General features: G+C 34.9%; 1 protein-coding gene and 1 long non-coding RNA gene across 13 annotated transcripts in view; one reads left to right on the top strand and one right to left on the bottom strand.

Annotated features, from left to right (window-relative positions):
• The window catches only part of LOC106729342, a 65,157-nt gene that overhangs the window by 50,002 nt on the left and 2,196 nt on the right, over positions 1-12,959 (bottom strand). For 3 of the 6 annotated variants that reach the window (XR_004325696.1, XR_004325693.1, XR_001365729.2), the window contains exons 2-4: positions 6,406-6,510; positions 5,565-5,654; positions 830-2,553 (exon numbers count right to left, since the gene is read on the bottom strand). This is a non-coding gene — a long non-coding RNA (uncharacterized LOC106729342). Of the gene's footprint in view, positions 1-829; positions 2,554-5,564; positions 5,655-6,405; positions 6,511-10,629; positions 11,364-12,959 lie in introns of those variants that run through there. The other 3 variants (XR_004325695.1, XR_004325697.1, XR_004325694.1) reach the window with 3 other exon arrangements.
• The window catches only part of POSTN (periostin), a 33,977-nt gene continuing 24,932 nt past the window's right edge, over positions 3,915-12,959 (top strand). Inside the window, exons 1-4 of one of the 7 annotated variants that reach the window (XM_006182634.3) lie at positions 3,915-4,146; positions 5,455-5,553; positions 9,994-10,058; positions 11,727-11,884. In XM_006182634.3, coding sequence (XP_006182696.1) covers positions 4,028-4,146; positions 5,455-5,553; positions 9,994-10,058; positions 11,727-11,884 — 441 coding nt within the window. In that variant the 5' untranslated portion in view covers positions 3,915-4,027. The remainder of the gene's footprint in view (positions 4,147-5,454; positions 5,554-9,993; positions 10,059-11,726; positions 11,885-12,959) is intronic. The other 6 variants (XM_006182630.3, XM_006182632.3, XM_006182635.3 and 3 more) reach the window with 6 other exon arrangements.

Raw genomic sequence — 12,959 nt, forward strand, 5'->3', positions numbered from 1 at the left:
AATATCTGAGCCTATGAATTGTCCTTTTGACCTCTTTTCAGTTGGTCATTGATGTTCAATTTTATTTTGGCTGCGTGAATATTTTAATGAGAGAAAAAAATTACAAAATTTAATTTTTGCTTAATATGAATTCTTTCTACTGTTGGCTGAATTCAGCATAATCTAATTACTTTAAGAAAACGTTTTCCCTCATTTGAAGGAAGCAAAGATCTCTGGGTTTTGGCAGAACTTCAATCCACAAGGCTGCAAATCAAACCCAGGTTCCAGGGAAGACTGAACCCTTCAGTGGCCAAGGTGCTTGGACCCTAAGAAATGCTGTCCCGAAGAAAGAGTGGCTTTAATTTCAAAGCCTTTCGTGTTTTTACAAATAAGCTCTATCACCTATAGTTTACAAATAGGCAATAAGAGAAAAAAAAAAAAAAGAAGAAGTGTGAAGATCTCACAAACCTTATGTTAAAAAACAAGGGTTTATAAATTATTGGGGGGCAAATAACCACGCTGGATCATTCAAAACTGAGGAAGTCATGTTTAAATAAAAAATGCTCCTGACCTCATTATCCAGGTTTGTTGACTCCAGAGGCCACGGCCAATCCTAGAAAGTGTCGGGCAAGTTCAGTGTTGGCTACATGCTGGCGATGGTAAGCATGACGTTTTGATGACGTCACGGTCTCCAGAGGTTACAAGGCTGGCTACAAAGGTCTCGCTGGGTAATTTGCGAGCTGCCAGTATATTAGCATCCTGACAGCTAGAAACAAATGTCTCTGTCTTTCAGATATATTATTTTTCTTTCTTTGCATAATAAACCATCTCTTTTTCATTAATAACTTACATTTTGGGGTCAGACTTTGCAATCCTGAAAGTCAGATTTAATTGCCAAGATTTCACTCTTCCTCCAAACTGCTAAGAAAATGATGTAGCCAACCCAGGAGCAGGACCTCTTCATGAAGCAGAAGAATAGGGGTCCTGTGCGGGGAGAAAGAGAGAGAGATTAACCCTTAATGCGTGCTCCGAAAGGAGAGAACTGTGTCCCTCTTTAGATCTTTAAATCTTTTCGCTACAGCTTAGGCTGTCCTTTCCTCCCACTCTCTGGAACTATTTCCTTCCCTCACCCTACCCCAAGTTGTCAGCCATGGATCAGGGCTCAATTAGTAGCCTCCCTGAAGCCAGGATCCTGGTAAACTAGTTACTTGGACTTTCTCCCACCGTATAACATCTTACAATATCACACTTCTGGGCTGGACTGAGCATTTTAAGTTGCACTGCTTTTATCTTTTTATATTTGTCCTAAAATTTTCCTTCTCTTGGAAGGTTCTCCAACCTCTAAATTTGCATGTAATGTATATGTACAACTGCCCTCAGTTTCAAGATCCTCTTTGATGGCATTATTCATCCTGAGTGTAAATATTTGTCGAGGGCTAGCATTTGTTGACTTCTTTGGGACTTATACAAGTTCCAAATGGCATGCTCAGGATAGACACATTTAAGACACCATTTTATGAAATTCTGAAAAGAAAAATCTAAGAACCTTCTTTTTTATAGTATGAGCATATATCATGCTTTTTATAAAAAGTAAACCTCAATCTTCTATCAGAACGGAGTCATCTTTTGAGATAAGAATGAATGTATTTCCATTTTCATGACTTTTCCGATGCAATTATTCATCCATTTGTACCGCAGAAGGAATCAGGGTGAGTGGAAGCCATTGATTCCAATCGATGAAACTGTGGTCACAGGAACGCGCAGGTCAAAACTGTTCTTGAAAATAACCAATACGTTTTCAATTCATAGGCACTATTAAGAAAGCAGGTAACGCGACAGGAAGTTATTAATTCTGTCTTCACGCCATCCTCATGATCAAGTCTATCTGTTATCATTCTGGACTGGACTTTCTTTCACTTTTACTCTTGCTCCGTATTATCCAGGGCTCTGTCTTTCTCTCTGCACCTCATTCTTTCCTCGCCAATCAAACCCCATTGGATTTGAGATTTCAGCTTCATTACAGAAAAGCTTATAAAACAGTAGCAGCTGTCTAAAATGAAAAGGGTTGCATTAATTACTAATGAAGAGCATCCCAGTAAAGAATAAATGATTATTTATAGTGGTGATGTTGGAGAGATTGCTGTATTTTGAGTTAGACTTATTCCTCTGTAATTCCAAAGTTCTATCGTTATCTTAAAAGATAAGCAATCCATGTTATAATGTCTAGCCAGTCTAGAATTGAAGACTTTTATATAACTATATTATCAATAATGTTCTGATAGCTAATATACCTAATCTTTTAGGCAGAACTTATTTTCATAAAAGCCTTTCTATCCTATTCAATAATCAAGTACTGACCACCTACTCTTTGCACAACCTAAGATTAATAGAAAAACCTATTATATAAGGCAAACTAGCGACATACCCATAAAGTCAGAATAATTCCATTCAGAGAATCATAAATGATAGATTAAATCTCTTCTTCCCACAAGGGACCAGGGAAAAAATGTAACTTACCTCTTATGCCATCTTCTCTCCAGCTCTACTTTTGAATTGTTCTTTCATGTTCTATACCTTAATATCAAGATTTTCAAATTGAAAAGAAGCCTCTGAATCATATTTAAGAATTTATTATTTCAGCATATGTTTTCTTAATAAACTAGCAGCAAGTTGCAGGATTATTTTCGTGTCCCAAGACAAAATCCTATAGCAAGCTTACTATAACTCTCCTTGGAATCTTCCCTGGCCCAATCCAGCCTTCCCTAAAAGCCCTTCCAATTGGACAACATAGTCTAAAATCTCTCTATATGGCCAATGGGGCTGTTGGGCCATTACGGTGGGAGCATTTGTAACAAGATGTATTTGAATTACACTTTTCCCCTAGGGTAGTGTGTCTCGTGTTTATCCAGGGAGACTCATTGCAGTTATCATTTCAGCTTATTGGTGACTTCTGACATTCAGACTTCTTTTATCCAAAGTGTTCTGAATATCTGATATACCATGTGTGGAGTGGTGAGAGTGCAGATTCCCTTGGCTAGGAATTGCACTGGGTAACATTAAGAGACTTTAGTTCCTCTTGATAGAACAGAAGAAGAAGAATTCTGGCAATGCTTCTGCTTCTTAATTGTATTGAATTACTCGATTCCAGTTAGATTGGTAATCCTTGTTTCCTACAGGGGAAGCTTTGGTCCCGTGGTTGTCAATAGATGTGTTATCTAGAGATGGTCAACACTACGCCCTGGATGTGATGAAAAAACAATAAACCACATATATTTTTCTTTGCTGCTTCATTTCAAAAGTTCGGGAAACTTGCCAGAACTAGATCTATGTTAACTCTCTCTATACCTTGATATTTGAAAAGAGAAGTCAAATGGGAGGTATTCCCCCAGGGTGGTGGGAGTGCAAGGGAAATGTGATTCCTCCTACACATCTCATCAGGAAGTTAAAATTCTTATTTCATACTTTGTGCCAGTTGATATCTAGTCAATATTTGTTTTTCATCAACAGCCATTACTGCCTTCTGATAATCAAAGCTACACCTACCTTTAGTTTTCTGGTGAAAAATAATAACATTTCAGTTCTGAAGAGAACGGACTATGACAAGATGTGATAAGATCAAATAATGCTCTCAGTGAGCACGAGAACATGTACTCTGGAAGGGATGGATTACAGAATGATCTTTAAAACCTAAATAAAACCCTTTTCCATTAAAAAAAAAACCCCTCCCGTCTGAGTTATAAAAGACTAAAACAGAAATATGAACATGAAATGAGTCAGGTAGTAAAACAAAGAGAAAGATAAATAATGTAAAAATAAATATCTTTTTGATAATGAGAAGAAAAAGAGGCTCAGTGTGCTTGGGGAACAGAACTCACAAAAGAGGACGTAAGCTGGCAACGTGAAGTCGCTGATGTCTTTTGGAGGGAGTTCAGATTCCCAGGTTGATAGAGCGCTCCCTCCCAGAACTCTGGCATGCATATAAACTCTGAGCTCTCCAAAGCCCACTGCCAGTTCTCTTCGTGGACTAACTACAGCGGAGAGACTAAAGATGATTCCTTTCTTACCCACAGTTTCTCTGCTCTTGCTGGTTGTTGTTAACCCTGCAGATGCCAATGGTCATTATGACAAGATCTTGGCACACAGCCGGATCAGGGGCCGGGATCAGGGGTAAGTCAGTGGTTTGATTTTATAAAACTTTTTTTTTCCCCCTTAGCTTGCTGTATGTACAATTCTACATAAAGTTCTTTATTTATACCTCAGGGGTTTTTATTTCTATTTAATACAATGTAACAAGAAAAAGGGGGAAAAATGGGTATTCTGTGATTTTTAAATGTGTTTTAAACTTTAAGAATTACTGTCAGAATAATTTGTGCATAACTTAGTATAATTAAAAACATTTAACAGGCCTTTTTTATGACTCAGTTTATTTGTATTTCTATTTCTTACAAATTTCTGGAATGAGGTTTTCAAAATCTATTTCAGAATCTTTTGTTGGAGACTCTCATGTAAACAGCTTTTAAGTATCTTACATGATGTTAGGGAAAATTTCATTTAAGTTATGTATGAAAATGAAATAATAGGTAATGTAACTAGTTCTCTGATTTTTTTTTTTTGAAGCATTTAAGAATACTTTTAAATTTTGCATTCTGTAAAATTTGCAAAAAGTTTATTTTTTGGAATAAATTCAACCACAGCTTAGCATTTTTTGTTATCAGACATCATTCAGCAACTTAACCAACCATTCATTATTATTTTTTGAAATGGATCTTGGCACTATTCCCTGTGTCTCAGAGGGATTTGCATAATGCCCCAAAGTTCCCTTGCCTTACACAGCAAGGAAGACTTCCATCTCTTTAAGGGAGAAAAACCCTTAAAAGTCTGGCAGAGGATGTTTTGATCTAATTGCTTCCAGTCAAAGAAATGAATTTTCCTTTGTGCAGCCATGCTATCTAAGTTAGTCTTAGCCCTCATTTACTTCTGTGATCACTTTCCTAGAAAATTACAGAGTACAGTGTCCTTGAACTTAGTGAAATGTATCTCTTTTGTTGTCTGATCTGTTATTGTTCCAGACTCCTAAAGGCACCTCAACACCCCAAATAGGCACATGTTTGGTTTAAAGGGGTCAGTGAGTTATCTACTATTAAGAGTAATAAGACCCAGGAAAATAAAATTATGTTCAATGTAACAGTGTTTTAAATACTCTATTAGGTCAGCTTAAAATACTGGGGTTTTACTCTCAGTGATGTACAATTTCCTCCCTCTCTCTGTCTCTCATTGGCTTTAGTTTTTCCAATGATTCAGTAGAATTGAATCAAGAATGAGATTTGTGCTTGATTAGAATCACATCTTTTTTTTTAGAATCGCATCTTTGAAAACCAAATACATGTTAATTTTTTTTAAACCAGCTGATCTGTAGACATGGAAAACTAGTTGTCATTAGGACATTAACTCTCTTTCCTTCTCTCTATCTTCCAGCCCAAATGTCTGCGCCTTTCAGCAGATTTTGGGCACCAAAAAGAAATACTTCAGCACTTGTAGGAACTGGTATCAAGGAGCCATCTGCGGAAAGAAAGCGTAAGTCTCACCTTTTCCTTAATGTGCCAGTTCCAGCACATCCATGCTTTTCCTTGGACATACACACCACTCTTCTTGAAAATATCCTCCAAAACTGTGAGCTTAAAAAAAGGATCAAATGTGAATAAATACATTTTTCCCAGCATTTTCCCCTTTACTGGTGGAATGCTCATTATTCCGGAATCTATGGCAATGGCCATGTGATCTGGTGTACAATCAGTGCAAGAGTTTGACTATGTTATCTGTACTCTTGGTTTGGCCTCTTCTTTCTTCGGCAAGTCAATTCACCTCTGTGCCTCAGTTTCCTCATTTTATTTTAAAAATGGGCCAGAAGAACCAATTGATATGAAATATTAAGGTTTCAAGGTAAAAATTAATATTTGCCTATAGTCATTTAGACATTATCTAAAGTATTCCAGTTTACCCCAGATGTTTCACCAAAGCTTAAAGTTGGACAGGACTTAAGTTTCATCTCTTGATTTAATCTAGTCTGGGGAACTGCCAGACCCTCAATGACCCCTAGAGGTGATAATAGAAGCCAGTGACTGTATGTACCATTTCAATAGCCAAAAAGATGATTACTCTTCAACTTAGTTACATATTTTACTGATTAACTTAAAATTGGAAAACACCATCTATTACTTGATAGCTTATTGGTTTAATCAGTTAATAAATATTAGGAAAAGGTAAATAAATGAATATTAGAGAAATACAATTATACAATATTAGAAGAAATACAAGCCTAGGCATCTAAAGGTTGAGAACTACTCATGTGGTGCAAATTCTTCAAGATGAAGATTAAAAGGTTAGAGCGTCATCCTCAGTCAAGAGAACAGTGGAAATGGCTCCTACCTGCTTCCTGTTAAGCTGGACCCCACCCTCAGTAATGGACACCTTGAGAACCAGAGTATCTGAAGGAGGACCGGCTTAGCACATCATCATTCAGCTTCAGTTCCCCTAAATAGATGGAAAGATTGGGAGGATTGTTAAAAATGTATTCCTAACTTAGTAATATTGGTTACAAATATGGAATCGCTTAATCCTTGGAGTCTCTGTTTCTTTACCTGTGAAATGTGGATTTAATAGTTATAGTATTTCTGAAGGTAAAATGAATGAACAAATACGAAATGACTAGGTAACTCTAACCCACAATACCAATTATCTTTAAGTTTAAACTATTTTAAGCAAATTGGATATATGCTGGTGGGAAAAGGAGGTGTGAGCAGATGCCTATTTAAAATGCATAGGGTTACCTTTATTTCCAGTAAGAATCATGTATTCAAGGCATATAATCTTAACTGTGTTGTCCTTCCCCACGGTAACCAAGTCTAGGACATCACAGGACCTTGCTGCCTGTTCCTGCATATTGTCTTACAGACTTCCAACTGCTGTTACTTTTTGACCAGTTAGTTTGCAGACATCTGCTAGACTTGTGACTCATTCACACAACTACAGTGGAAGCCAGTGGTTACAATGATCCTGGCCAAGACTGAAGTCAGGCCTCAGCTGGGAACTCCGAAGCTCTGAATTCTTCTCCCCCCTTTCCTTTCTATTCTTGATTACCACGAGGCCTGCTTGGAACACACACTAACTACATAAAGAAAGGACCTGCTGTCTGAAATATTTAGGGGAAATCTTTATTACAACCTTCCTGGAAGTTAAGGAAGTCTGATATAATCTTACTTAATCATCTAAACATAAAGATGCCAAGGCTTGTACAAAGCGTATGCCAAGATACTTTCTTACTTTCCATTAAAAACAAATTCCCTGCTTTGAAGCCTGGCTTTTTACCAGAAATATAACAGTGTCTCCTTTGTTTAATTATATTAGCTTATTTCCCTTAACTGCATTTTCACAGACACATTTACATCTGTGCTCTGGAATAAATGCAAATGCTAGCTGTTGGTTTCAAACAACCAAAGAAATCAATCATATTGATGGGAAGAACGCCTGGTGTGCCATCTGGTTGCCGCTGATAAAATTTTCATAGATAGGACTTTCTATGTATCAGTTGACAGAAAGGTTGATCTTCTGGTTGAATACTTGCTTTGGGGATTTGGGGAAGGTAACTGGGTCTAATGAAAGACATGAAGTTTCCTAGGTTCAAGATATTTCCCACAATAAATGTTGGCTCACAAAAATAGTTATTTTGTAGACTTCCTTTAAAAGATATCAGTAACATTTTCAGTTGGTATTTCCCCAAGACTTTAGATTATTCAGAAAATGTAGATAAATCGGAGATGTGCACAGTGAAGATTTTGCTTTTTACTCTAATTTGTCCTACTGACAATATGGGAACTTTGAGTTTTGTGTAGCATAAGTATTCTCCTAAAAAAACTACTTTTTTGGTCTGTTTTTAAAGGATCAACTCAGATAACCATTTGTTCAACTATCAGCTGAAATTCAATTGCCTATTTGGGAATTCTATCCCATCTAATGCATTAATTCTCTACATTAAAGCTGATCCTTGGGTTACATTAGCATATGTCACAGAAATGTTTGCTACATTAGCAATTTCTTCTTCTAGTCACTATTTTACTTAAAGTGTTATTAGTCCTGAACTAAAAATTATGTATCTCATTTTTATTGTTTATAATATATGCTAAAGCTAATATATAAACAATTCTTAATACCCTGACATCCAAATATTTGCCTTTAGTTTTATGAGTATCCATGTAAATAAAATTATTTCAGGGACCATATTTGCACAAGGCTCCCCTATAATTTGCATATGTTTCCAATACCAACAATTCTTGAAATTATTTTAAAATTAGAGAACAATTTAAAAATTTCATTTCCTACTTCATTTAATTTACATCTTCTTATTTTTTATTATCCTTAAGCCAATATTCCATGACAGAAATGTTATTCTCATCTATATTTTAATATTTTACTACCTAGGTGTGTATATCCATAAACAACATTACATTGTGCTTTTAAAATTTATGTTAAGAAAGTAGAGAAATAGGTTTCCAAGGTCACAAGCAGGGCCACAAGCCATGGATAATCAGTTCATGGACGTGGCTTCGATCTGAAAAGCTAATTTATTTCCTTTTATCTATGTAAGACCATATCTTATATCATTAAAATTTCCACTTTTTGAAAATTTGCTCGTATTATACATTTTTATCATACTAAAAATGGTTCTTTATTCTTAGAGTTGGTGATATTTCTTCCAAATATGTCCAAATTCTTTCACTCATTCATACTTCTTGAGTACAATGATTACAAATAGATGAAAAGACATAAAGCAATAATCTGAATTAGCTAATGTATGTTTAATTACTGAATTACAAGATAATTCATCTATAAGTCATTGTCTTAAGCTCTAGGACATCAAATTTATCAATTAAAAATTACAAGATGATCTATATTTCCTCTTTACTTGTAATATTCCCCTATTTCCAATTGTTGTTTCATAAATTCCTCTTCAAATTTCTACTGAGAGGGAAAAAAAGCATTATGGAAAATTGTAATTAAAAAAATACTACTTACACTGGATCCTGAAGAAGTCCATAAAATGTCAAATGGAATTTGATAAAATGAAGATCAGAGTTATATTTTTAATAAAGTGAAAAACAGAAGCAATTATTTAGATGATTTCAGGTTATTATTTTACCTCAAAATTTAGGAAACTAGACAGTTATTTTGACTATATCTTTGTTTGCTTGAATTTTCTGGGCTGTTGCCTTGATTAATTATTGCCTGTATGTAACTTAACACACTTTACTAACTTTGATCAGCATAGCATTTTCTTAAATATTATATTTTTATATTTATATATGTCAAATTTTTCTTAAACATTATATTTTTATATTTATATATATCAAATTTTACAAAAATAAAAATAAATAGAATATTGTAAAGATTGTCTTTAATATGATCACAATTAATAACTACTGTCAATTCAAACCAAAAACAGTATTATTTAATTAGCAATGGGATAGCAGTTGATTGATTGGAATGGGTTAATGTATTTTTCTGATGTTTCTAGTTCCTTTTCCCTACGCTAATAAATATTTCTAGCTATTTATGGTTTGCAAAATGATTTCCAAAGTATCATTTTGAGATTCACAGCTATCCTGTGAGTAGGTATTTTAGCTACTATATTCATATTAAATAGTTGAGGAAATTGAGACTCAAATTTATTAAATTATTTGCTCAAGGTCAACACATCTACCAAGTAGTGGAACTGGGAACCAAACTCCATTCTTCTGACTCAAGATCTTGGCACTCTTCCACCATGCCGTGAGGCTATAGAGAGACGTCAAGCTAATAATATAAATACTTTAGTGTCAGAACCAACCAAACAAACAAAAAACATCTGATTTCAAATTCTTGATAAATCATGGCAATGAGTGATACGTTTTGCTAAGTTTATGTCAAAATGTATCCTATGTAGTTCCCCCATTTTAATATTAATTTTCTTCCAATGTATAGGACTGTGTTATATGAATGTTGCCCTGGTTATATGAGAATGGAAGGCATGAAAGGCTGCCCCGCAGGTAAAGTTTCAATTATTGAATTAAATGAGGAGTTTGTCTTGTGTGAGAAAAAAGAGTTGAAGTAGCTTGTGGATAAGCCAGTTTCATGTGTGTGTGTGTATTTAGCACCAGGATAAATCCAAGACATATCCCCCACAGCTTGGTGTTAATTATGCGTTTATCACGGTGATAAAGTATGAGGACATACATCTTATACACTGGATGCTGGACAATGCAACAGCTTAATCTAAATTTAAATTAGTTCAACTTCCTTTCAAGAACAAACATTCCCTCTACAAAATCCCTGTCTTAGAATTTATCTAGAAACATGGGCTGACTACTTGGCAAGGCATCATCTTCTCTAATTCAACACCTCTGATTTTATAATGTTCCTCATATTGAAAGTTAGTTTCCTATAACTCGCCAACTAGAGAAAAAATAATTCATCTATTTCCTCTTTGAAATGACAGCCATTCACGTATTTAACACAAATCATCACACACTTCCTATAGTTACCCTCTCTTCCCCAACAGAACCTTCCCTGTGCTCCTCATCCCCAGTTCTAATGTGATAAAGACTTGGGAGCCCTTACCATCATTGGCAACAAACCATGAAAAGCCTTTAGTCCAGTCATTTTTTTTCTGACTGTGATCCAAGACTGGTGTCTATAATTCATGGGGGTCCAAGCAGCTGAAAGAATATTAAGGCAAATAACTCAGTTTTGGGGGCTCCTGAACTTTGGTTAATGTCATTGCTAAACATGTCATATCATTATGTCATGTTGAATTTATAACTAATTAAAATTGATTACAAGTCTCTTTTCCATGAACAAGATCAAATCAAGTCTTTCTCTAAGATTTGTTTTCCAACTGAGGCATAGGACTTCTATGGAAATCTGTTACATTTAACCTGTTAATTTTGACTCATTTTCCCTAATCTGTTGGGTTGTTTTTAAATCTTGATTTTGTAATTTAATTTACTAATTGTGTACCTAGTCTTGCTACATTAACAAAGGTAATAACCATTTCTCCTATGATATCATCCAAAACATAATAAATTTCAAATAAGACAGGATCATAAAAGGCAAGTTGGCTGCAACAACCTTCAGGATGACATTCATATATGAATCTTTCTTCTGAAGTTCAGGAGATATATTCTGGAAGTGTTAGGTATTTGATCTATTTCCTTCCTGAAATTATGATGAAAAGAAGCAGGTCTACATATTTCTTTTTGGGACCCAAATCTTTATAATTATATCCCTATACTCAACATATTATACTGTGTGGAAGCTTTTATCCAACATGAAATAAAAATTACTTTTGCCATTTTCAGTGAGAAGTGAGGAACTTTTTTTTTTAATGAAGTAATCAAATATATTTACTGATAATTATAATTGAACTTTCATTGACATAGATTTGACACCTAAGTAGACTAAATGTTAAACTAGGATAATAATTTAAAATCTATTTTCCCTCAATACAAAGGATATATGAAATGACATTTTTCAGTAGTACTTTATTATTTGACATTCAAAAGGCAACTTTCATATAAAATTGATGATTTCTAGAATTTTATTGCTAAAATTATCAGCTAAATGTATTGGGGAACTGGGCGTAAAGTTTACACTATTATAAAATAATATTCTTGAAATATTATCCTAAGTACTTATTAATCTCTTGATTATTTCAGTTCTGCCCATTGACCATGTTTATGGTACTCTGGGCATCGTGGGAGCCACCACCACGCAGCGCTACTCTGATGTCTCAAAACTGAGGGAAGAGATTGAAGGAAAAGGATCATTCACTTATTTCGCACCGAGTAATGAGGCTTGGGACAACTTGGATCCTGTAATTCAGTATTTTTAAAATTATATTTTTTCTGTTATTGTTATTTTATTTTAATTGGTTTATTAACTTGGAAGTTAATAGAAATCGTATCTCTTTCTGTTGTTCCTGTATGAGGACATATAAAAGGATGAGTTACTGAGGGCAAGGAGCAAATCACTGTAATACAACCATAAATGGAGTAACACCCCATCTCATGGACTAACGAAAAAAGGCAAACCAATAGTGGACCGAACAAGCACTTATTATTGTTCTATTTTACTCCTTTCCTCGTTCTCTTATGGCTGTGAGGAAATATATGTAATTTTAGATGACTTTTCTCATAGAAAGGCAAGATAAGAGGTCGAGTGGAGTTTAAAATTCATAATAAGCTATATTTTATATACCTATCATTTTATCATGTGTAAATATATGTGGCCACTCAGAGATCGATGGATTTATAAATGTGTGTGGATATTGAAATGAAGGGCTGTAAACAATGCATTATATTTTCAGGCTTTCTGTTGTGCATAGTCCGGTTTACATGACACTAAATTATGACTCAATATCCAAACCTGTAAGACTGGTACAGAAACATATTCCTACCTTCTACTTGGTATGAAGATGAGCTGACAATTACTACTAGAGTGAAATAATATCTAGTAAAACTTAGGCAGATTCCCCTAGATTCTTCCGTGTTACATTAACTGTGTGGTTAATCGCTTGCACTGTAGAACTTTTCCCCTTCTGGTTGTCTTTGACCACATTGCTAAACACCTTCCTGGCTCCTTCTGCTGGCTCCTCTTTGTCTTTGCCTTAAGAATGGAGCTTATTAACTCTTATCCAGGAACTATACTCTGCAGTTTACATGCACTTCTGAGAGCTTCAGATTCCACTTTAATGCATAGAACAATGAAATTGTGTTCTTGAACCCCAGGAGAATATTTCTAATGTCCATCTTAATATCTCTCCTAGGATACACCATCTGTATCTTTAAACAAAATGTTACCTAAAACATAGCCCATTTTTCCCTCCCCATAAATAACTGCTTTTCTGCTTTTTTCCATAATTGGTTGTATGGAGTCTCAGTGTTCAGACT

This window comes from Camelus ferus, chromosome 14, assembly GCF_009834535.1.
Source record: "Camelus ferus isolate YT-003-E chromosome 14, BCGSAC_Cfer_1.0, whole genome shotgun sequence".
In the NCBI taxonomy this organism is placed as follows: domain Eukaryota; kingdom Metazoa; phylum Chordata; class Mammalia; order Artiodactyla; family Camelidae; genus Camelus; species Camelus ferus.